Source organism: Panthera pardus, unplaced genomic scaffold (genome assembly GCF_024362965.1).
Source record: "Panthera pardus isolate Hobbes unplaced genomic scaffold, ASM2436296v1 HiC_scaffold_13, whole genome shotgun sequence".
Classification (NCBI taxonomy): Eukaryota; Metazoa; Chordata; class Mammalia; order Carnivora; family Felidae; genus Panthera; species Panthera pardus.
In genome coordinates, this window is record NW_026526688.1 from 160,274,985 (window position 1) to 160,301,312 (window position 26,328).

Below are 26,328 nucleotides of genomic sequence, written 5' to 3' on the forward strand. Positions count from 1 at the left end.
TTCTGTTACTCATACTTTTGATAGTGTAAGAGCTTGCCAAATCCAAGGTCCTGAAAATTTACTCCTATATTTTCTTCTAGGCATTTTATGGTGGCAGGTGTTACATTGAAGTCTTTAACCCATTTTAGGTTGACTTTTGTGTATGCTGTAAGATAGGGGCTTCATTCCTTGCTTGGGGATATCCAGTTATCTAGCACCATTTGTTGAAGAGATTCTTCTTTCCTCTTTGAATGAATTTGACACCCTTATCAAAAATCAGTTGACCATAGATGTTTGGATTATTTTTGAATTCTCAATTCTATCCCTTTGGTCTATATGGTTATCCTTATGCGAGTTCCATAATTTTTTATTACTGTAGCTTTGTAATAAGTTTTGAAATTAGGAGGTGTGAGTCCTTCAGCTTTGTACCTCTGTTTCAAGATTGTTTGACTATTCACACCCTCTTTCAATTCTATGATTTTGAGGACTGACTTGCCCATTTCTGCTAAAAAAAAAAGCTGTTGGAATTATAATAGAGATTGCACTGAATCTGTAGTTGCTTTGGGTAGTATAGACATCTTTACAATATTAATTTTTCCTATCCATGAACATGAATGTCTTTCCATTTATTTAGGCCTTTCAAGATACTTTGATGCTTTTAGTAAAATAGAGGTATAGACAAAATCATTCAACTCTTTCCAAAGTTACCAAGCAACACACAGGCAAAAGTCCCAAATGTTGAATGATTGCATTAAAACACATCCCACTGCAATTCACAAAGCATCACTTTATTTTCATATAAATAATAGTCACTGATGAAGGGAAAAGCAAAATCATGACTATCAGTATTTATCTAGGGAATCATTTTCATAGAATACAGATGAAGGAACATAGTATATATCTTCAGAGTGGCAGGGGACACAGGGATAAGCATACTAGATTGAAAGCATAAAAGCATATTCTCATAAGAACCAAGCAATCCTTATTGTTTGAGGACCAAATGGAATCATCATTAATGTAAGTAGAATCAAAGTTCACAATCTGCAAGTCCTTCTTAAGATATGCATGATTCAGCTTATTCACAGTTCGAGCAAAGGCATATTTAGAAGCACAACTATATGCTTCCAACCTGTACACTTTCTTGAAGTGCAGATCAAAAAATGGATTGTCCTAGAGGAAAAAGAGAGATGTGATTTTGTTTGTAGCCAGGAAAGTAGTTAGATTTCCTGGGGGATTCTCTCATGTTCTCTTGTACATGCTTATTGATCATAAAGTATCAGTATCAAACATATTTCTAAAATCTACAAATGAGATTTCCAAAGCTACCTGCTTTAAACATATTTCTTCTAAAAAGAACAACAATATGAAAGATTACTCTGGAAGCATCTGTGATTTTTCAATTTTCCAAACAAAACATGTCCAAGAATGCACAGTTATCATGTCTTCCCAGGGAAGATGAGAGGATGGATAGGGATGGAAAAAGAGAATAAATCCACTTACAGCCTTCTGGGGGAAGGTGGGGGGTGGGGGGGGAGAAAAAAATTCTCCTTTTCTTTACTAGGAGGTTGGTCCCTTGTGCCATTACAATGGTAGAAGGGGGAAATACAAGATGGCAATAGTAGCCTTTGGCATGCTACAAATCACCAACTTGCTGACTTTGAAGTTAATAGCAAGGAATTACCTTAGAAGTTAATAGCAAGGATCATTAAATCATTTGACTGAAACTGTGAAATTACTCAAGACTGCCTCTGTTGATTAACTGCCTCTAGACTGTTGCTCTACTTCTAGTGGAGGTGTTTTGAGAAAAAGTGGACATCAAACCTCATCTAAGTCCTATATGTTAAAATAATAATAATTGCCACTGTTACTAATATTAGTAACAACAATACCTTGCATTTATAATGTGCTTTTCAGTTTACTAAGTGCTTTCATATTCATTACCTGCCTAACCCTTCTTTTTGAGGGCAGACGTTTTGAATTATTTATCTTTGTGTTCCTGGTGCTTGGCCATGGCAACTACTAAGTTCTCAACAAATGTGTGTTGAACTGATTTGAAGTAGTCGACAAAAAGAGAAGTGGAGGTAAACAATGCCTTGAATGACAAGAAGGCAGAAAGAGACCAAAGCAGACTACTAATAATTAGTTACCATCTAGTATCTAAATATTACATACAAACAGCTTATATTTTGGCAATTTCTTTTTTAAGTAGGAAAATTCTTGCAGGAGGCAGGAGAAAGAATATGAGTTTTGAAGTTAGATAACCATTTTGAATCTGTGATGTAACCATAGACAAAGTACTTATCTGATCTGACCTGACCTTCACTTTTTTGCTCATTTAAGAAAGGGTTGCTATAAATTTTACATAAGATTAATTATATAAATTACATAATAAGGACTTTCCCTTTCCCAAACCTGCTCCCCCCACCCCAAATTGTGATACTGGTGTTAATACCACCTTGCTTTATACCATTAATTTTTTAAAACAATTTTTTAACGTTTATTTTTGAGAGAGAGAAAGAGAGACAGAGTGTGAGTGTAGGATGGGCAGAGAGAGAGGGAGACACAAAATCCAAAGAAGCTCCAGGCTCTAGCTGTCAGCACAGAGCCCTACACGGGGCTTGAACCCGTGAACTATGAGATCATGACCTGAGCCAAAGTTGGATGCTTACCCAACTGAGCCACCCAGGCATCCCTATACCATTAATTAAAACAAAAAACAAAAAACAAAGAACAAAAACCAATGCTTTTAAAAAAGAATGTACAGAAGTGCTGTAATTTTAAATGCATTGTTCTCCTTAACCACACCTTGCAAAACTTTTCCTGGCTGTCATAATTGCAGCTTGAAAGACACTTCTGCAGGAAATCTCAATAAAAGAAAATCACACCCTTTCCATTATCAGATACTAATCACACTCTTTATAGTTTTCTTACTGAATTGTTTGCTCCTTATCTTGTAGAAAATATCCGTTATGCTTTTAAGATACTCAGAGGAGATTACTTTTCTCCTTTAGCTTAATAAATGAAGCCTAAGCAGGCATGTACATAGAATATAGGTCCCTCCTTCCCTCTCTTTCTCTTTCCCTCCCTTCTCTTGTTCTTTCTTTCAATAGAATCCTAGAGTCAAAAGGGGGTCTCATAGACCACTCAGTGATCTCTTGTTTATAGCTGGGATAATAGTTTCCAGAGAAGTGAAGCCCAGGTCACATGTGTAGTTGTTGGCAGAGCCAGGATAAGAACCAAGATCTCAATCAACTCAGCCCCATGTTTTATTACACCATCCTCTCTCCTGTTATACCACATCACTCTCCAAATCCCCAGTCCTTTTGATTTCTGCTTTATAAATTGACTTCAATTTCAATTCCATTCCATTTTAAAGTTGACAACTCTCTGGCTCAAAATTGTTCTATTTAAAGCTGTACCATTGCTATTGAGAAAAATATAATAACTGCTGACTCCTGAGGATTCAATTCCAAGAGAGAGAAAGTAGAAATTCCCAGAACACCTGGGATATTTTCATTTCATCTTTAAAAGAATTGCACTGTGGATATTATAGTTTTTTTTTTTTTTTCTGGCAGTTCAGTAGTTTGAGGTCATAAAGGGTGAGAAAATTAGAAACACTCAGCTTCTCTTTTGTATCTAGTTCACTATCAAAGATGATGATCTTCAATGGGAAAGGGAAGAATCAACAAGATTGGGATGGAATTAAGGCCAGGACATGAGGAGAAAATAGAGCACAGTGAGCTGCTTCTATGGAATCTAAGTTGACAGCCTTGCTGAATGAAACCCCAGGCACTAACCAAGCTTGTAGAAAGTCATTATGACATCAGCAATATTTGAGAATTTGAGAGAAAGGAAAGAAAAATGGGCAAAAAAATGAGGTGGGGATGGTTAATTCCTGAAACTAGATTAGTGAACTTGACATTGATTTCTGATAAAATTCAATGCAGTATAGAAATTTTGGCAAGTACATAAAGTATAAAGAAGAAACAATAATTTTAAAAATATGTAATCCTATCACACAGAGATAATTATTATTAAAGCACTGGTGTCTTTCATATATACCTATACACACACACATACATATACCTGTATGTATTTTTTGCATTCAAATTTAAAGTTCAGATTTCAGTTTTCAATAATATGCAATATTTTAGGAGTGCTGGGTGGCTCAGTCGGTTAAACGTCTGACTTTGATTAAGGTCATGATTTCACGGTTTTTTAATTCGAGCCCTGCGTTGGGCTCTGTGTTCACAGCTCAGAGCCTGGAGCCTGCTTTGGATCCTGTGTTTCCTTTTCTCTCTGCCCCTGCCCCACTTGTGCTCTGTCTCTCTCTGTCTCTCAAAAATAAACAAATGTAAGAAAAAAAGCAATATTCTAAATATGCGAAATGAGATAATAATACAAAGAAGTTTTGTATTTGGCCGACTTTTAAAAAACTTATTCAGTGGTGAATAATTGTGTTCGGAGGCATTCTTGTGGAAACATGATTTTTAATGGCTGTGTGACATTCCAGCTATTGATATGCAATAATATACTTAACTATTTCCTAAGTATTGAACTTTTAGGTAGAATGTATTATCAGAAAAATGCTAGGTAAGTACTTAGGAAAAAAAGCAGTGAAATCCAGCATGCTTTCGCCAAGAAGTTACGCCAAACACACCAAATTTTTTTTTTTTTTTTTTTTTTTAACACACCAAATTTTTAAAATACGATTGATTCCTAGGTGATGTCAAGGTAATAACAGACAGCATATATTGATTTCAGTAAAGATCATAAGGGCAAAATTCAGGAATTCAGACTAGATAATCAAAGTAAGGAAGGCAGAATTAAGTGCTTATGTCTGTCTATTTCACCACTATCTTCAAAGCCTAGCAAAGCCTGGGATAAATACAAATTCTCCATGAATGAATGAATGAATGAGTGAGTGAATGAATGAGTGAATATATGAATACATAGAGACATTAAACAAGCAGTTCAAAGAAGACATGTTAATAGATTTCTGGGTAAAGTCTGACTCCACCCACAAAACACTGAATAGCTTTGTGACCTTGGGCAAGTCAATTAATCTCTTTAAGTTTCATTTTCCTCATCTAAAAATTGGATGTAATAATAGAATCCAATTCATTGGGGTTTTGTGATGATTATGTGAAATTATATATGAAAAGACCTTCATGTGGTTCCTGGCATCTGGTGAGTTTACTAAGCAGTACTACAAGTGTGGTAATAGTAACCTTTCAATTACCCAGAGGTTACCCAGATGGCACTTAGCTCTGCTTGCTTCATTGTATTTATTATTGACTTGAATGAAGTCCTAAGTGTTGTGCTCATTAAATCTGCATTAAAATAAAAAATAAAATTAAAAAAAAAAGAGCAGAGGGACACAAGAGTAAACAAACTATTCTAACCACCATAAATTCAACTTCTGTTAGAACATTTGTTTACCTAATGAAATTTAATTGTAATTGCTTTATAACAAAAATCCCATTTAAAAAAAAATCTGCATCATACTACAGTGAATATTAAAAAATAAAAATATTAAAAGATTTGATAGATGGGAACAATAGGCCAAACTAAGGATATGATATTTACTAGGATTAAGGATAAAAAAACTTAAATTCTAATTGATCCACCAAAAACACAAATTCTTATTGAGTGCTTACTATCTATCAGGCAGAAGGCTATGATAAAAGATAAAAAACCAAAAACAAAAGTAATGGTCTCAGTTTTTCAGGAGGTTTCCATCTAGAGGGGACATACAGTAAGTCAACAATTGCAGTTTGTAGAATTATGTCTATAACACATTTACATCCACAATGCAATGGGGGAAGGGAAGCATGAGTAGGACTTTACCCAATGGGGAATCTGGGAATGGGGTGAAAGATGGAGGTGACTGGGCATTATAAACCTCAAGAGTCAGTGGTTAAACACTGTGGATGTATACAGTTTAAGGGGAATGACCAGAAATAAAGGGGCCAGATCATCAAGGACCCTTATTTAAATTTTATTCTATGCAAGTAGAGGGTATGGCAGATCAGGTTAAATGGTAATTCATGCACAAAAGAACTGAGATTTTAGATTAGTGTTTAATAGAAGTAAAGAATTCAGATCAAAGGAAATACAAACTAGTCACACTAATTCTAAAGTATTGTATTTAATTCTGGAAAAGCTGAAGCATTCCAGAGGAGAGAAAATAGTGTAGTGAAGGGTGTTGAAGCAATGGCATGGGGGAGTAAAAATAACAATGCTATGACCTCTTAGCATTTGTATTGTCCTGTCATATTATCTTATTTGATTTTCATATGAAAGTTATTTAAAGAATAAAATGGGTACACTTAACCTAGAAAAGAGAAAACCTGAGGGAACATTATAATTATCTTCAAATATTGGAAAGGCTGCTATGTAAAAAGAGGATCCGATTTTTTCTACGTGGCTCCAAATGGTAAAACTAGGACTGATGGATGGATGTTAGAGTGAAGTGGATGTTGGTTAAACATAGTAGGAGATTTAAAAACAAGTATGGCAATCAGAAATCGAATGGACTTCCTCAATGGTAACACATTCCCCATCAGTGGAAGAGTTTAAGGAGAGACTGATAGGAAACCACTTATTAAGTGGTCACGTGGGGAGACGGGCACATACACCATTTTCCCCCTTTTGTCTCTAAGGTTGTAGGATTTCTAAGAGTTATTGGTTTTTCTGGAGGATGAAGTGGCTAACCGACAGCAGTTTCAAGAAGATGAGAAAGGAATTCCCAAAATTTAATGGAGAAACTTGGGGTGGGGAGAGAGTGGGGTGAAACCATCAAATATTTAAAGTTTCAGGATTGACTGGCAGATTGTGTTTAACCTGTTAACAAGCCCTTGGGAAAGATGTTTTTAAATTTAATAGACAAAAATTCAAGCTTAAACTCAGAAAAACAGAACAAAAAAACCCAGTAGATTATCCCAGCCAAATAACCCAGCCACTTAAAACAATATGTCATCTTAACACTTAGTACATGCCAAGAATATGAAAGAGGATATTGAACATAAAGATTTCTGGCATATTGATCCCACATCTCCCTTACAAAACATAACACTTACAGTATCTGCTTCTTTTCCATCAATCATCTGCAGATCGTTCAAAGACCACTTTTTTGTTACTTCATATTTTTCATCTAAGCCTATTCTGTAGTGTTTCACCATAATTATTTTTACTTCTTCATTTTTGGTCACTGTAGGACAGAAAAAAACACTCGGTTTACATAAACTCTTAGAAGACAATAAATTATTCATCAAGTTATACTTTTTATACTTTTTTGGTATTTATGTATCTCCTTTTCATATAATGAGTTTGAGCCTATGTTATATCTGCACCCCAATTATGAACCCTGATGTATCTGAGCCTTCATGAGTATGCCCAATTTGTTCCATATGTTAATTTAATTTTTGCTACAATTGTGGCTACAGACTGCTGTGACTGCCAGTGGTAATATCTGTCAGATGGAGCACTGAGCTATGTGCTTTCAGCTCTGAGCTTTGTGGTGGACAATGGGGTTCGACTCCTGGCAGGAAATAAGAGGCTTTGCTTTAGCATACAGTCAGTGCCAAAGTATTTACCAGAACAAATTGGAATTTTAATTTATGACAATATGAGAGAGTGGGGAGGTCGGGAAAGCAAACAGTTCTGCTCACACAGCAACGCAGTGTTGAAGAGTGACCATACGAGTACGACTTTGTATCTTCTCTTTTAAAGTTACAGTGAAAAAAAATGAAAAAAAAAATTGATGTGAGACTTGTGATGGAGAAGTGTGGGCATCACAGTTACCGTTGACCTGTTTGGAATTGTTTGAGATTAAAAAAAATTTTTTTTTAACGTTTGTTTATTATTGACAGATAGAGACACAGCATGAGCATGGGAGGGGCAAAGAAAGAAGGAGACACAGAATCTGAAGTAGGCTCCAGGCTCTGAGCTGTCAGCACAGAGCCCAACGCAGGGCTCAAACTTGCAGGGCTCAAACTCACAAACCGCGAGATCATGACCCGAGCCGAAGTCAGATGCTTAACTGACTGAGCCACCCAGGTGCCCGTATTGTTTGAGATTTTTAGTCTTCTCTAGCATGTCTCCAAATGTTAGCATTCAAAATGTGCCATTAAGACAGAAAGTTTGAGTATTATACCTTGAAAGGTATGGGAAAGTCATTGCTTATTTAATTGTGGAAAAAAAATGAGGGAAATCCTTTCTTGGCCTTACAAACATTGTCTTTGGTCTCATAACAATATATTAGAAGAATCAACATTTGATGTTAGAACTCCTGAATTGAAAATTATCAATGAGTTAAGAAAGGAGTATTTACTGAGTACCTGCTATTTACTTGATAGAGTTATTACAGATGCCAGAGGGATACAAGTATGAGATATGGTTCCTGCCCTCTAGACTGCTAACACACATGAGGCACATAAAATATATATTATAATGGTATACAGGTATATTATTTTTTAAACTTTTTAAAAGTTTATTTATTTATTTTGAGAGATAGAGAAAGCGAGCAGGGAAGGGGCAGAGGGGGCGGGGGGAGAATCCCAAGCAGGCTCCACGCTGTCAATGCAGAGCCCAATGCCAGGCTGGAACTCATGAACTGTGAGATTATGACCTGAGCCAAAATCAAGAGTCAGACGCTTAGCCAACTGAGCCACATGAGCACCCCAAGTATACAGGTATATTACAAAGAAGTAGCTGTGGGAAATGAGTATCTATGAACTTCTTTCAAGACGGATGTCACTTAGACATCTTAGAAAGTTGCAAGCTGGTTCTGTCCTCTAAGAGTGAGACTGGAGTTTGTATTTAAGGAACTCTCTTTTGGTTCTGGAAAGTGCCACTTTGGCATGCCCTCCTAGTTAAGAAGATATAAAGCAATACATTGTGATATAATCATAATGATAGATAAGCAATGTACAGCAGACTATATATGTTCAGCAGGAGTTCTGAGAAGGGGGAGGATTGGAATAGTTAAGGGAGAAACTATAACTATATAACTATATAGTTATATAACTATATACTATATATACTATATAATTATAGTTATGGTTTATATACAAACAATAACTATAGTTATGGGAGATATAGAATTTGATACAGGATTTAAAATTGTTCCTATTTGGGAAGGCAGAGATGATACTTGAAGGTGTTTATAGGTGAAGGACAGCATGAGGAAATGAATGGACAATAGAAACTAAACATCACCAGGTAGGATTAGAGAAAGTGGAGTGTATAGATTGGTTGGTATTAGGATATGGTAAGCAATAGGATTAACTAGTCTGAGAAGATTGTGAAAATGTTTTGAAAATCTATGGATTTGAAAAGGGACAGAAACCACTGAGGACTTGCGGTATCTGAATCCTCTGCCTGGTGGAAGTGTTGTGATGCTGGCCTGGGCAGCGAGGGCTCCAGAACTGGGGCTGGGGAAGGGGGTAGTCATCCTCTGAAGGTGCAAATGATACTGAAATTAAGGGAACCAGTTGAGCTTAGAGCTGCTGAGTGAGTTCAGTCCTCTAGAGAGGGGAGTCTGAGCAGGTTGACAAATCTAAGAAGAGGGCACTCTGTCAGGTTTTCAGTGAAAGCTCATACAGTTATTCACATTCATAAGTCTCTTTTCTCCTTGAACAGGAGGCTAGTACAGTGGTGTCCCCATTAAAGGAATATTTTCTGGAAGCAGCAATGCACAAGATACATTGAAGAAGAAAAGAAGGAGGGACTAGAGGTCCCTGGAAAAGGCATCAAGACTTAGTGGGCTCTGGCTTTAGATATTTTTGATGCAAATCATGATGCCACTCTTTACAGTGTGGTCTGAGTAAATGACTTCATGTCTGGAGACTGGAGAGATTAAACCTCCATTGCTCATGTTGGAAAGTAGACATCAGAGTTCTACAAACTCACAGGGTGTAACAATTTAAGATAAAGTATATAAAGGACATAGATGAATGGACATAGATGGTTTGCAGTAATTGTAATTGTTAAAAGTGCTTCATTTCATGTAAGAGACTGTTGTTGTAATCCAGGCACAGGATGTAGGTAATGGAAATAGACATGGCACACCCGAGTAAGATTTCAAACGAGGCACTGACAACACCTGATGGAAACCAAAACAGGGAAGTATGGAGGGTGAGCTGGTTGGGCAGAATAATAAGTTTAGTTTTTGACATACAGATGAGGTGTCCATAAACTATCTCAGAAAAGAAGGAGATGGAAGTTTATAGTTTAGGCAGCATCTTTATTATTATTTTTTTATTTAACTTAATTTATTTATTTTTGAGAGTGAGAGAGAGCATGCACATGAGCAGGGGAAGGGCAGAGAGAGAGGGAGAGAGAGGGAATCTCAAGCAGGCTCAGCACTGTCAGTGCAGAGCCTGACGTGGGGCTCAAACTCATGAACCCTAAGATCATGATGTGAGCTGAAATCAAGAGTCAGATGGTTAACTGACTGAGCCACCCAGGTGCTCTGGAAGTTTGTAGTTTAGGAATGGAGATACAGACTTGGAATTTTTCTGTGTGGACAGGTTTCCAAGACCAAGTTCATAGGGAAAAGAGCAAAGAAGGGAGACAGAGCAGAGAAGAGAAACGTGCCAGCAGAGAGGTCTGAGGAGATGATGTGGGAAGAGACAAGCCCAACAATGCAATGCTATGAAAATCATAAGGACAGAGAATTTAAAAAATTGGAGATCATCCCGTGAAGTCATTTTGTTGGGTAAAGCAGAGTTCAGACCTGACACAGAATCTGGTGTGGGGAATGCCATTGACTTCTTTCCTGAAGGCAGTTTCTTTGGTGAAGGCAGAGACAACTTGCAGGAATCTCCATCGTGCACTAATACTGAGAGCTTACTGTGTGCCAGTTCCAGGGTTAGGTAGGATTAAAACAAGAAACAGGAAGAGACTAAAGGTTATGATTTAGGTCATATATTCCAAGAGTTTGGAAGAGTAGGGATCGTGTATTTTGGGGGACAAAGGGAGTGATTGAGGGGCATGTCCCGGAAAGGATCCAGAACAGAAGACCTGAACCTGGCATCAAAAAAACAAATGGTGTGCAAAAATTTGTGGGTTCCTGCCCATGTACATTTATCCAGCTCTAGAAAGGTCCCTTTCCACTGATCTAGACGTTAGCTTTTGGAAGAGGAAAGGCTTAGAAAAGAAGCCATTAGCATGGTGCGTTGCAGTGGAGGCAGAGTTGATTCTGTCATACTTATTAAGGACAAGATGATGGAGGCAGTTCCTTCCACCAGGAAGACATTGTGTCTTTTCAGACAAAGGCTGCACTTCAGAACCAAAGGACAATGTTCTTGTTCTGGCTAGCTGTCTCACTTGCTATTTAGAGTGTGGGAGAGGATGCTTATGCGGAGAAATAACTGGATACTATATGAAAATGTAATTTGAAGCAAATTCCGCTGCCTCATCTACATGTTTTGATAACTAGCCAATTGCCTATAGGGTCACTGATTCATCTCATTATTTTGATAAATATTTGAGTGCCCCTTTTGTGCAAAGCCCTGTGCTAGGCATGGAAAAAATGAATTCCCATAAGGCACCGTTCCTGCTGTCCCTGAGATTACAGAGAGTAGGGGCTTAGAAAGAAAACACAGTATCACAGTGCCGTGAATGAGACACGGACCGGGTAATACAGGAAAATCAAGAAGGGACATCTTCATCCGACTGGTGGGGTCAGGGAGAGCTTTTTGAAGGGGGTAATATGAGTTGTACAGGGCAGTGGGAGTTAACAGAATGAAGAAAGGGGTAGAGGAAGTTTTAGAACAGTATGTGTACAAAAGCATGAAATTCTTGACCCTTTTGAGTCATGGTAGATATCTGGTATGTTGGCATGAAGTGTGAGGGTGGATAGGTGGTAGGAAGCAGGTTAGGCAGGAGGGAGTTCCAGAAGGGTCTAGAATGCTAAGCTAAGGCATTCAAATGTTAATCTGAGAGCTCTGTGTGTGGAGGGGAAACTTGGGGGGAGGGACGTCACTGAAGGATTTTAGGTAAATAGGCTGAGCTTTAAATTCTAGAAAGTTTTCTTGGTCAGTTCTGTAAAGGATGAAAAGAGATGTTGAGAAGGTAGAATCTGTTGGTTATTAAGTTTTCTTACATTAACGGTTACTGTCCCACTAACAACAAACTAAGAAAATAAGCATCTTTAAAAGTTAACCTTTTGATACAATGATGCAGCAGAGAGACAGTACAGACTACTTAATTTGGCAAAAGTAGCCTCCTCTGGAGTCAAGGAGGCTCCAGGAACTGTGTTCAGCCAAGAGTCAAAGAAGTCTACTCAGGCTGGAGTGGACCCAATCCTTAATTTCCATACTTGTGCTCTGCTGCTGGCTAAAATTAAATGGCCATATCCACATTAATGCAGTGGCAAAGTGGAAACTTATCACACTGTCTTAAAACAGAAATGTGTTTATATAGTCAAAATGTTACAGAGTTGGTTTTAGTAACATCAGAGGTGCCATTATGTAATTATGATTTAGTGAGTAATAGCTAGAGACCAGGAGAACTTCAGAATAACTTGTTTCAATATTAATATTTTAGTTTAGCATTTTCAGAATTATGATCTTAACTTCATGCCAATCATTTATTTTCACTGTTAATTTCAAAATAAACACTTCCATGAATAACTGCCTCTATTACTATGGTAAAATAGTCACTATCATTTATAAGGCTAAATGGAAAGAACGTTGGCTAATTGAACCAATATTATTTTACAGGATAGAAGAAAAACAGTAGCTCACGATTAAGCTGCACAGAAACTTTAAATAAACAAATGACTGTTATTTTACAATCCTAGTATCACATAATTGTTTCCATCATTGAAATTAAGTAATACGAAAAAACTACCACAAGATAAAAGATAGAAAGTCTCAGTGAAAATGTCTCAATATATTGATGATGTCTTGGGGTTGTTGAGAATACTATTATTGATTTCATTAAAAAAGCAACTTTCAAATAATATTTTTCCTAGAAATATTTTAATAAAATCATTTTTGGGGCTCTACTGAGTACTATAGATTGAAAGTTTGTGTTCCCCCAAATTCATTTTTGAAATCCTAACCCCCAGGATGACGGTATTACGAGACAGAAACATTGGGAGGTGATTTGACACTAGAACCCTTACAAAAAGACTTCAGAAAGATCCCTTGCCCTGTCCACCATGTAAGGCTACGGGGAAGATGGTGGTCTCTGAGGAAGTAGTTCCTCACCAGACACTGAATCTACTGGTGCCATGATCTTAGACTTCCCAGTTCCTAGAATTGTGAGAAATAAATGTTGTTTATATGCCACCCAGTCTCTAATATTTTGGTTTTTTTGTTAATTTATTCTTATTTAACACTCTAATTGTCACCATTCTTGTTGTCAATGGCTTGACAAAATTGTTAGATTCTCTGGTTCACAGAGAAGTTCTGTTCTAACATTAAAATGTAATATGTATAGGGAACTTATACACACTGTTTTCATATCTAGAAAATGACATTTATTTTCAAATTAGTATTTATGAAGGAAAATGTTTTTCTAAGTATATAGGAATACTTGAAATAACTTGTATCTGAATATGTATATAATTTTTATTTATAAAATATATAATATATATTCTTCATTATATATTAAATACAATACTTATACGTGTTTAGTATGTATTTTATTTTTATTAAAGTATTTATTTATAGTATAGACTATTTATATAACTATATCTCAGCATACATTTTCACAGTAAATATATTTTTCTGCATATTTAAAAAATTTAACCCTACCTTATATTTTGTTTCTTTGGAGCATAATTTATCACGTTTGTTTTTTCCTAGTTAGGATTTAATAAGAGAGCACTATGTGCATATGTAGGTGTTATTATTTCCATTTCAGAGATGTCAACACTGAGACCAGGGAGGTTAATTATATTGCCCCGAATTTCACAGCTGGCAGGTGGGCAAAGTAGAGTCAGGTTTTATACCAGATCTGACTGACTCCAAGCATTCCAGGATCCATTCTACCACGCCCTTCCCATTCAATTATGGCAAAAGCTCTATATACTCTTTCAAGTCCTTCAGAAGTTCTTTAATTCATTTGCACTCACCATTGCACAAGTGACTTATCCCTTTCTAGTGCCTGCATATTATAGGTTCCTCCCTCCTCCATAAGAAGTGCTGCTTTTAACTGATGTGGATAATGATGTTCTAGGCTAGGGGAAGCTAATCCCAAGGAGAAATGACCTTACAAACTCTGAGGTGCCAGTAAATCCTCAATGTGAATCCTGACAAAATACAGAGAGGGAGATTTGGTTCATGACATCTGATTTTTTACACCAATTAGGTAAAAGATCAAGATAACAGTAAATCACAATCATCTGGTTGTAAGACCCCTCCAAAAGACAGATTCTGATCAGATATATAGAAAATGTAACTTTTTGGGGCGCCTGGGTGGCTCAGTCGGTTAAGCGTCCGACTTCAGCTCAGGTCATGATCTCACAGTCCGTGAGTTCGAGCCCCGCGTCAGGCTCTGTGCTGCCAGCTCAGAGGCTGGAGCCTGCTTCAGATTCTGTGTCTCCCTCTCTCTCTGACCCTCCCCCGTTCATGCTCTGTCTCTCTCTGTCTCAAAAATAAATAAACATTAAAAAAAATTAAAAAAAAGAAAATGTAACTTTTTGAAACATATCTTCTTTAGTTTGAAAAATGCATGATGGAATTCAGCTACTCTAGCCTTTGATTCTTGCAAATTTAGAACTGCTAGATTATAGGATGTAAAGAGAAAATTATAACTATGAGTGTTTCTACTCTGTGAAGGTGGCCAAGATCTGGACTTACCTGCCTCAATAATTGTGATATGACCTGTTTGATTCATATCGATAGAAATTTTCTGAGTAAAGCAGGGTCAAAGATTAAAGTCTATCAATCATCACATTGGTCTTCACTTTAAATTACCATTCCTCCTGTATGTATTTGAAATGGTCATAAATAGATATTATACTTAAGGAAAATGCTCTCAGATTGATGGATGTGATATAGAGGAGAGTTATGAAAAACTAGTGAACAAATATGACTAATAATCTTAACTTTTATGTGAAATATCACAATATTGTTTCTCTTCACATCTGAGAGGACCTTGTGGTGGTTTTTTTTTTTTTTTTCTTCTTACACAGGAGAGTCATTGAATTTTACTAATAAAAGTGATCACCTCCTCTACTTGGTCATTTGCCGGTTGAGAAAATTGAACCCTAAAGAGGGTGCCTTCACCCATGTTAACAATGCTAATCCCTTGACCTTCTGATCCTTGCTAAAAGGATTCATGTCACTTATGGAGAAAAAAACAAAAAACACAAAAACCAGCAGTTAACCCCAGCCCACGGTATTTTTCCTAGAACTCAATGACAACAGAAAGAAAAGACATTATCCATTTTCAAAAGTTTAATTCTAGGGAATTTTTTTTTCATGCCAGATTGAATAAGTTCAGTTTATTATATGGTTGCAGGGAGGAATTAAGATATATCTGGTAAGTTAGATATGTTGTTATGATTATTTTATTTTTATAAGTTTGCTTTAAAAATACGTGTATGCTAATGATACGTGATGGGTAATTAACTTTATAAAGAAGATCATAGTAGGAATACAATTACTAAATATTAATGTTGGAATAAGCATCTTCTCTAATATAGTAAGTCAAAATGCTTTAAGATATAGTGATTTCATGGGTACAATACAGTTTCTAAAATTATTTCACTTGACTTTTCTTCCATAATTTGATTTCTTTCTTTTTCCTGGCCAATTAAGTTTTTTACCTGGCTGATATGCCAAGTCCCCAAACTTTGTATTTATACAGCAAACTATGCTAAGTAAAGTGTTAGATAAATATTAGTATTCTTATTATTGAGTAAATATTGTTCTTATTAGGAATGATAGAATTAAAAAAAATTCTTAGCACTTCATTTACATCTGTTCTACTTCCCTCACAGTACTCCGTCTTGACAACTTTAGAGAGTCCTTCTGAGGCAATTATCAGGAAAAGAATTATAAGTTGTTTTCTGAAAATACTGAGGTGTGTGCCTTAAAAAAAGAAAGTCCATAATGAACACTTAGAGTTTCTGAGCTCTTTCCTCCTAAGCCCCTGAAAAGTATTAAAAGACATGGACTGGGAAAAGGGAATGCTGTATATTAAGTTTGATAATGGCACAAGCATTTCTGTCTAAATTCAGCATAATCATTACAGGTTAAGTAATCATAATTAAGTGCAAAAGCCTATTCCCACATTTGGACAATTTTTGTGAATTTTAAAAACACAGGGGAAAAATCCATATTTTAAATAGTTAGAGAGCAGCCCCTTATCCTTACAGTTCCATCTTCATGAACTAATTTCTACGATTATTGTTTCTGTGAGCATACTTCCTAGAAGAGAAAGGATTTTTAAAAATCCTTTCAAAATAAACTACCAGTAAGAAAAATTAAGGTCTTTTTCTTTTCCTAGCATGAAAAAGGAGAATCCTAGTTGTCCAGACTGGTTGGAAATATAGCTGAATAACTCAATTCTCCAGTGTATTTAAAAATATACAGAAAGCTCTCTGTTGAATTTTTTAAGATGAGCTCTTACACATTAAGATTGCATACCATGCAAGTGAATTAAATAAAAGATTGGATACAAAATAATCAAATCAAACCACTTTCATTCTGAACAATTAATCAAAATATTCTTGATACGATATTATTTTTCTGTCTTCCATTTTAGCACTGAAAACAAAATTCTGTGGCATCCAAATTCCTAAACTTGGCATAGTTAGTTAAGCTCTATCATCAGAAGATACACGTGCTGTTAATTTACAGGAAAACAAACACAGAAATGTCCCTCTACCACCCAGGCACCTTGGGGTTATTTACATTTTGAAGTGATCACAGAAAGAATAGATTACCTGACACACAGAGGTAATACCTGTCCTGGACGGAGAACTCTATTTCAATAAACTCGTACAGATTCTGGGAGAGTGGCTTAAACAGTTTCTTCTCCAAGTCCTCCTTTACCAATGATGACATTGCCTCCAGTTCCACTTGGCCTGATGTCTTGGCTCGAGATCACCCTTTCTCTCCTTTTGCTCCCTAGATTTCTTGTTTGGGTTTGCTCCTCCCAGCCCTCGCCCTTTAACTTCTCATTCCTGGCCAGACCCAGGCTCCGCAGAACAGTCTGTGCGGTCAGACCCCTCACTGCGGTGCGTGCCCAACGACAGCGGCAGCGGCAGCTGCAGCCAAAATCCAGCAGCAACACTCGCCCCACCGTCCCTCCTCAGCATCCAGGCTGAAGTAGGCTGCTCTCTGGAGCTCTCCTGTGGTTTGCTGATGGGGAACACATTTCTGAACACCAGCAGCTGTACTTGTGGAGTCCCTTGGTTATTCTCGTCTAGTAGCCTTTTCCCTTTCACATCACTCTGCAGAGGAAGACCACTGCTTCAGCTTGATTCCATTATATAAATCAGCTGTCTGGCCCTATTGATTGGGATCATCTTCCATTAAGAACTTTGCTGTCATCGGCAGGAGACAAAGCATCAGTGCTTGCTCCTGACACTTCCAACAAGTCCCTTGCCCTCCTCTCCCCTCCTGCAATTCATCCAGACCTTTGCTTCCGCGAAAGTCAGCACCAACTCCTGGGTCCAAATTATTTTTTCAATGGGCTCACTTTAATGTTGTTCATTCTCCTACTCACAAAGAAAAATGTACTAGGTATCTGCCGGGACAAAGCTTTATGTTTGTTTCTTGGGAAGGTGGATTTTCTGTCCCCAAGGAGCTCATAATCTAATTGAGATGAGTACACCAAATAATTATCATGAATGTTTAAAAGTGATAAATGGCACAGAAGAAAAAGGAACATAGAAAAGATATCTGTACCTGGAAAGTATCAGAGGAAGCTCTATGGGAGAAGATCTGGAGCTTGAAGGATGAGAGAAAAGTATTGAAGTGTAGGAGGGGGAGGAGCCTATTCCACAGACTGGCCACTGTGAGCCACAGCCCTGCATCAGAATGCTCAGGGTGTGTTTGGGAGGAGGAGAAGTAGTCCAGTTTTCCTGAGAGGTAGCATGTATGAAAGTAAAAGACAAGGCTGGAAAGATAGATCAAGGCCAGATCAGGAAGGGCCTTGATTAATCCTTTGGACTTTATTCTATAGAAATAGCCTGTGAAGATTTTTTTTTAGACATTCATTCGTTCAACAAATATTTTTCAAGTGTTGATATTATGCCAGGCTCTGTTCTAGGAACTGGGAATATACAATGAAAAAAATAGGTCATTTCCTTGCTCCTGTAGAGCTTAGAGGGTTAGTTGGAATATAAAGAAATAAAGCAGTGACCATCCAGGGTGCACTCAGCTGCAAGTAACAGAACATATAACATGGAGATATAAGTAGGAAAGACTTCAAAAAATCTCTCATAATAAGAGGTCTGCAAGTAGGCAGGTTCAAGGCAAGCTCAGTGCTTATAGATGAGGGTCCCAAGTGCTTTGTGTCCTTCTAATTCTCAGCTGTTGGCTTTTTATCCTTAGGCTGCTGTTGTTCAGCTCCAAGAACAGGAAGAAAGGGGGTCAGGGGTTGGTAGCTCTTCTTGATTTCTCTTTATGTCAGAAGCAAATCTCAAAAACCAGACAGAGACTTCCCTTTACATCTTGATGGCCATAGCTGGGTCACCTGTCCATCCTTAGCAAGCAAGTATTTGTCATTTTTGGTTCCTATTATGGGAAAGGGGAGTTTCTAACAAGAAAGAAGAGTCTGGGAATGACTGTAAGCATGCAGTGAATAGTGTTCCATGGCTTCCATATTTGCTGCTCTAAAGAAAAATTAATGACATGGCTGTGGCTAGGCTGAATTGTGGGATCTTGGGTGAGACACTTGTCTTTCTGAGCCTCCGTTTTCCCATCTGAAGAATAATCTCTAGGGTCCTTTCCTACTTTAATATCTCCTATTCTGTTTGTGATTTTGGAGTCTAGTAAAACACTTTGGGTAGAGTACTGAAGAACTAGTACTATGTTTTTAGATATAGAAATGGAGAAGAGGGCATGAATATAGAGACATAAGATATATTTGGATGATAATATCAATAAGCTGTGGCACCTAATTGGATATGAAAGGTGGAAGGTAGAGTCAATAGGATACAACTACTTTCCACTTCCACCTAGAGAATGAGATAATAGGCCCACATCACAGAAGGGGACTTTCAGAGAAGACATCATTTCCCTCTTTTGCACTTGAAAAATTATTTCCTGGGTGTTTTAGTCCCCTTATGGAGAACAATGACAATAACAAAAAACAAAATAAAAAAAACCCAAAAAACTGGTATGACAACCAGAACACTCATCAACAGCATTGTCATTGAAATTCAATTAGATATTTATTTATTTATGTGATTTTTAAAAATGTTTTTCTCTCCTGCTAGACTGTAAGTTTTATGAGATCAGGAACCATGTTCTTCCTGCTTGCCATACATCCAGGATATGTGATATGCAGTGTCTAGCATGTTATAGACATCCTTGCATTTATTTATTCACTCAATTTATCTGTAAATATTTACTAAAAGAACAAATAATTGTATCAGTCTTTTGTTTAAAATTTTTTAACATTTATTCATTTTTGAGAGAGAGAGACAGAGTGCAAGCAGAAGAGGGGCAGAGAGAGAGAGGGACACAGAATCTGAAGCAGGCTCCAGGCTCTGCGCTGTCAGCACAGAGCCCGACACAGGGCTTGAACCCACAAACCATGAGATCACGACTTGAGCTGAAGTCAGATTCTTAACCAACTGAGCCATCCAGGTGGCACAGTTGCCCCTTCCTTCCTTCCTTCCTTCCTTCCTTCCTTCCTTCCTTCCTTCCTTCCCTCCCTCCCTCCCTCCCTCCCTCCCTCCCTCCTTCCTTCCTTCCTTCCTTCCTTCCTTCCTTCCTTCCTTCCTTCCTTCCTTTTTTGCCTAGCTGGTTTTGCAGTTATATATCCTCATAGCTGGAGTAGACAGCTATTAGTTTTACCAGTGATTTATCCTGTGTCAATATCCCTTTGTTCTTGTTGCCATGAATGCATGGACATTAGTTGTGAGAGGCTCAACTGCACTTCTGAAGGAAATACTACAACTTTCTCTGAAAGTTCTTAAAAAAAGAGTGGCTATGTTTTCCAGCATGGTTTTAAGTAATGTTGAAATTAGAGGTTCAGGAACTGACATAGTGACCTTTTAGTTCCAAACTGAAATGTTTGCTATCAGTAAGTGTGTTCAGGAATGATTTGGTGTGAATATTCTTATTGTATTGATTTGACAGTCATAGGGAAAAATTCATACTAAAGTGTTAATAAATGTCTTTTTTAAGGTTCTAAATCATCCTATAAGACCAATCTATCAAAACATTATCTAAGTTATAAAGAATCAGAGGATTCAACCTTCAAAGAATTACAAATGGCAATTCATCAACAATGGAAATAAGGAAAATCTTTAAAGACCCTAAGTTCTTTGTCAGTTCAGAGGAATAGAGTACTAAACTTTTGGAAACTAGCATCAACAGAAGATGTTATAGAAAAGTAACAAATACAACCTCAAATGTGTTCATTATGATATTTAAGGGAGCTATAATGGGTGCCTGGCTGGCTTAGTTGGTAGAGCATGTGACTCTTGATCTCAGGGTTATGAGTTCAAGTCTCACGTTGGCCATAGGGATTACTTAAAAAAAATTTTTTTTTTTAGATATTTAATAGAGCTGGGGCACCTGGGTGGCTCAGTCGGTTAAGGGTTCGACTTCGGCTCAGGTCATGACCTCACAGTTTGTGAGTTCAGACCCTGTGGGCCTGCCTCAGATTCTGTGTCTCCCTCTCTCTCTGCCCCTCCCCTACTCATGCTCTGTCTCTCTCTCAAAAAGAAATAAACATTAAAAAATAATTTTTAAAGAAATATTTAATAGAGCTACAAAAACATTCTTTCCTCATGGTCAAAGACTATTCTAGTCTGTAAATTTATTTTCTGAAATGCTATGAAATTGTCAATGGTGATGATGATGAAGAAACCATTGGGAAAAATGGCATTTTTCTGGGAACACTTATTTTTTTTAACTCCAATATCTCCTAAATATATTTCCTACAGAGAAGGAATTTTTAGTAGCTACTGTTTCACTAATGAGGCCCAGCCAGTCCACCATCCTGGGTAAAGTAATGAAGCTTATGTCTATATAGAGATAGCCCAGTTGGTGTACAGGGAGACAGATTACTCAGAAGAAAAGGCCTTCTTGCATATAAGACTCACAGAGGAACAGAAGCCTGGTTTCTACACGACCCACAACTAGAAGAGTAGACTATAAAATCTAATCTGTAAATAGTCCAGATCTATTTTATTCTTACTATTTTTTTTCCCAGAAACTAAAGAACTATTTTGCTTTCAATTTTCAGTTTTGGAATTTTGCTTTAATCACTTTCTAACCTAGTCTTTAAAATTATACATTCCCTTGCAACCATAGAATTATTTATTTGCTTAAAATAGCTAGGAGTAAGTGTTCTACCTGTCTACCCGCCCATAAGTTACAGGATAATAATGTGCACAAATGATAATATTATTCTCCCTTTTGCACATTCACAAATTATAGGAGTGTCGGTTTTCACAGAGCTCAGGGCTCAAGTAGTTAATTGGCTCTCTGGAATTACAGAGTTTGCCGAGTTGGGAGTTTGTTTGCCAAAGTTCTGCTCTTCTCAAGGCTGCTCTCTAAGTACACGATGAAGTGGTGGTAAACACCGTGAATACAGGCTGGGCCCCAACTCTGTGTCTTCTTTCTAGACCTGTATTTCAAATCTCTTTTGCTTAAGCACAAGGCTGTGGTTGTGAATGCCCTCATATCACTAAGTCCTGGACTGCCCTCCAGGAGAGGAGGGAAAATACTATTTATCAGCACTAATCAATGCCAGACTCTGAATGTTGGCCTTTGCAATATACATTGTTTAATTTAGTCTTCCAGCAAAGCTAAGAGGTAGGTATATGATTGTCCCCATTTTCCCCATGAAGAAACAGTGTTCTGTGGAAGCATTTTAGCTCTCCTTAATGTTTGACAAAGAGGGTAATGCATCTCTGTCCCATATTTATTATTTCTACCTTTGGTAAGAATGTCATTAGTAATAAAATGTTACTATAACTGAATCTTCTCCATTATGAGAGTCTTGAACATGATGCTTTTTTATGTTTGTTTATATACAGATTGAAAAGTGCCAGTTCTGGAGGGTATTATGCTAAGTGAAATAAGTCAGGCAGAGAGAGACAGATACCATATGTTTTCACTCATATGTGGATTTTGAGAAACTTAACAGAAGGCCATGGGGGAAAGGAAGGGGAAAAAATCGTTACAAACATAGAAGGAGGGAGGCAAACCACAAGAGACTCTTAAATACAGAGAACAAACAGGGTGGATAGGGGTGTGGAGGAGAGGGGAAAGTGGGTGATGGGCAGGGAGGAGGGCACTTGTTGGGATGAGCACTGGGTGTCGTATGGAAACCAATCTGGCAATAAATTATATTTAAAAAAAAGAAAAATGCCAGTTCTAGGTTAGATTTCTTAAACTTTTATTTGTAGGAAACAGGACAATATTAGTATCAAAATATTTAATCTTTTTTACACAAAAAATTCTATTACGGTATCATATCATATCTTACTTAATCCAAGAAATATTTGTTCTTCAATCAAAGTACTTCTTGGCAATTCTAGTTTAGGAATATTTGTGTGTGTGTGTATGTGTGTGTGTGTGTGTGTGTGTGTGTGTGTGTGTGTGTGTATACAATGGACTAGAATGTATTGAAATTCATGTGTTGAGATCCTAACTCCCAATGTGATGAAATTAAGAGGTAAGGCCTTTGAGAGTTGATTAGGTCATGGATTGAAGTCCTCATGAATGGGGTTATCTTTATAAAAGATACACTAGAGAACTCCCTTGTTCCCTCCCTGAGGAGGACACTGGGAAAAGAACCAGGAAGCAAGCCCTTACCAGACACCAAATCTGCTAGCGCCTTGATCTTGGACTTCCCAAGACTACAGAATTGTGAGAAATAAGTGTTTGGTGTTTGAGCCACCCAGTCTATGGTATTCTGTTACAGTTGCCCAAATGGACTAAGACAGTATGTGTGTGTGTGTGTGTATGTGTGTGTGTGTGTGTGTGTGTGTGTGTGCGCGTGTACACACACACACACACACATACACACACACACACACACACTGATAATTTAGGATACATTCCAAATAGATGTACTTTGTCTGGCATTTTGTCTTGTTTCCATTTGTTTTCTTCCAGTTATGGATGGTCCACATGGTCCCATAGCTCTGTTGTAAGAGTTATCAGAGAATACAGCCCTATCTCTGAAAGGAAAAGAAATGCAATTCCTTCTTTTTGTGCCCATCCTTCCCCGACATTCTAACATTCACTGATGAGGATTTGCTGAGATACTTGATCCCTCAGACTTCAGTTTATCACTAATATTGCAGAATATGTCACAATAGGAAAGCTTCAGTGGTTCACAGTCAGTGCCAGAGTCCTCATTAAGGAGAGGGTTTCTCTGACTCAGCCAGAGATGGAGTACATTTCTTGCTCGGAATGTTCTAGTGTCATTTAAAAACAATGGATTTATAGAAGCAGTTTCCTTTTAAAAGCAAAAAAGAAAAGGAAATTCCAAAAGTACTCTTATAAAAAATATTATTTTGACAAGATATATACAAAAATTTATTTTCAGGGAAGAACTTGTCTTTTCATACAATTTCACAAACATTTAAAGAACAGTTATAAAGAAAATGTTTCTATTTTCATCTGTATGCTACAGAATAACACAAAGAGCAAGTTTTTGTTTGGTTTTATTTGGCTCCATAGAATATATGATTTATGTTCATAAAGAGAATGCCTCAATGTCATAAGGTAGTGAAAATAATAAAACTATTTCTATAGAATGGATGCTAATATACATATAGTAGTTAAGAAGTTTTCAAGCAAGGTTTTTTCTAATTTTGGAGATAAGGGGACTTCAAATTAGTTGAGAGAAATCACATTATATGATATCTAACTAATAATAGCCAATTCATAATAAATGCATAATAGTTGTATAGAGTTTACTATATACCAGGTGCTGTTCTAAGGGCTTCACAGATGTTAGCTTATTTAATCTTCCCAGTACTCCGATGAGGTGGGTCTTATTGTTATACCAGTTTTACATATGAGAAAACTTTCACACAAGTTGGCAATTCCTTGCCCAATCTTACACTGTAGTGGAGCTGGATGTGAATGGAGGCAGTCTTGCTCTACAATTTGTGCTCTGAACCACTGGGCCATACTGCCTTGTTCCAACTCAACCAGGAGTAGTATTTAAAAACTTTGCTACACAGTTGTAGATATATTTCTTAGGACATTTTAACCTGTAAACAAAGGTATTGTTTTCTTGTCTCAACCTTTTTTAACTGCCTTTTCATTTTTAGGCCTTTTAATTCAACCCATGTCCACAAAGATGCCAGTAGTTTGGGACTGGTAAGATGAGCTCCTCTCATAGAAGGTGCTTAATAAATGTCTCTTAAATGAATTAAAATGTAGCTATCAGTCCTAGGGAAAGGCCTTGGTTTTCCCTTTCCTATATCAACAACTCCAAATGTAACTGGACATATATAGGTCAACATACAACATACAAAGGGTATCTATTTTTTTCTCTCTGCCTAGCACTCTCCTTTCTTCTGGTAGAAGAATCCATCTTTTCCATGGAGAAGTCATTCCCTGTGTGGCAGTGGGCCTGCTCCCGCTGCCATTTGCTCGACCACTGCACAGGTATGACCACGTGACCCTGGCTTAGTTTTAGCTAATGAAAGTCTTCATTCACAGTGATTGGTTCAGGGTTGTACATATAATCCAAGCAGGAAAGTGCCTAACCATTGTCTGTCAGTTCCAAATCCATCCTTCTTTGCCTTGCTTTGTGATCTTAGAGTTGGGTTCTGTAAACATTTCTCTTCCACCCACTAGTGGAATGTTCAAGTTCATCAGTAGAGGGCAATGGAGTGACCCTGCAAGGCAATAGTAGCAGGAAGCTAATTCCCTTCCAGGTCCTAATCCTCCATTATTACTGTTATTTAGGGTGGAAGCCTAGTGGCTAGCAGGGCAATTCTACCTATATCCTCAGGCCATGCTCTCCTCCTCCGCAGCCACCCACACCCTCTGGCAACAGTTGATTTTTTTAACAGACCAGTTGCAGCTGCACTACACCCTCCCACAATGGCAAGCTGCCTCCATTGTTTGGCCCTGGCCAGTACCTGTGGCAAGTTTCTTTGACCACCAGTAAGCTTCTGGTTCCCATGCTAGCCATGCCCTCTCCAAAGAGACCTGAATCTCATTTATGATGAGGAGGGGACTCCTTTAGTCCTTAGTCTTTCACTGTTCACCCATCCTTAGTTTAAAGTTAGTAACTGCTATTTTGTACCTGCTCTCTGTTCAAGTAACCAGTGTGGCTTCTATCTCCAGACAGGATTCGGCAGTTTCCTCTGAAACTTACATAGAGATTCTGGAAAAAAAGAAGATGGTTTCTCTCTTCTTGCTGGATCAAGCACTGTAAGTATAAGGTAAGCTGGAGCTGCTTGAGGCCATTGTCCCCAAACAGAGAGAGGCTATTTTCAGTTGGAAAAAAAAAAAACAAAAAACAAAGATGAGGTCATACATAGAGATAAATAGATAAGAGAGACAAATGAAGGTGGAGAGCTGCAATGACCGAAGATAGTTTTCCAGTCATATTACCAATAAATCCCCCCCGCCTTTTTTTTCTTAAGCAAGTTTGAGTTGGATTTCTGTCTCTTGAAATTGAAAGGACACTAACTAGGATATAAAGTAGATTTACCACAAAAGAAATATTATTTACTTTTCATTTTTAGTTTTTAATAGTATCTTTAATTTTTAAAAGGATCATTTATTTATTTAACTTTTATTCACAATCTCCGAAGGGCAGTCTCTGAAGGCTGTCTGCCGTCCGCTCTCCTATGCTGGAAGGGGATCCGGGAGATGCATTGCAGTAAGTATCCACTGCAGGGGTGCCCAGCTTGGTCTGAGGAATCTGAACAGATGTCCCAAACAAAGTGACTACGGAGCTGATGCCCAAGGGTGTGTTAGAGCTGTCCAACTCTCATGAAGTTAGGATATGTTAACCTGATCATTAAACAGATATTTATGAAGTCTTTCCATATTGTGTGCAAAGTATTGTGGTGGATGCCAGGGATACAAAACTAAATAAACTCCCCTATTTTTAAGGAGATTGTATTAATCATGTGTTTTATTTTCTGTATTCTGATGCTTTGACATCTGGAGCCTTATTGACCCTTCAGGGGTCATACCCTCACTACCTTCCTTA

The 26,328-nt window shown here is 37.5% G+C and overlaps 1 protein-coding gene across 1 annotated transcript; it reads right to left on the reverse strand.

Moving 5' to 3' along the window:
* Positions 1 to 746: 746 nt before the first annotated feature.
* EXOC1L (exocyst complex component 1 like) lies at positions 747 to 17,549 on the reverse strand. The gene is made up of 3 exons (XM_019469533.2): positions 16,892 to 17,549; positions 7,062 to 7,192; positions 747 to 1,149 (listed from the first exon to the last, which is right to left on the reverse strand). Exons 1-3 carry the CDS (start codon positions 17,010 to 17,012, stop codon positions 883 to 885), a joined length of 519 nt encoding a protein of 172 aa, XP_019325078.1. The 5' UTR covers positions 17,013 to 17,549; the 3' UTR covers positions 747 to 882.
* Positions 17,550 to 26,328: the final 8,779 nt, after the last annotated feature.

Excerpts from the sequence above, each read along its gene's own strand:
- EXOC1L (XM_019469533.2), bottom strand. The coding sequence starts at position 17,012 with ATGTCATCATTGGTAAAGGAGGACTTGGAGAAGAAACTGTTTAAGCCA. Across the intron at positions 7,193-16,891 it reads GTATTACCTCTGTGTGTCAG|TGACCAAAAATGAAGAAGTA; the intron begins GTAATCTATTCT and ends TCTGTCCTACAG. Across the intron at positions 1,150-7,061 it reads ATGGAAAAGAAGCAGATACT|GACAATCCATTTTTTGATCT; the intron begins GTAAGTGTTATG and ends TTTTTCCTCTAG.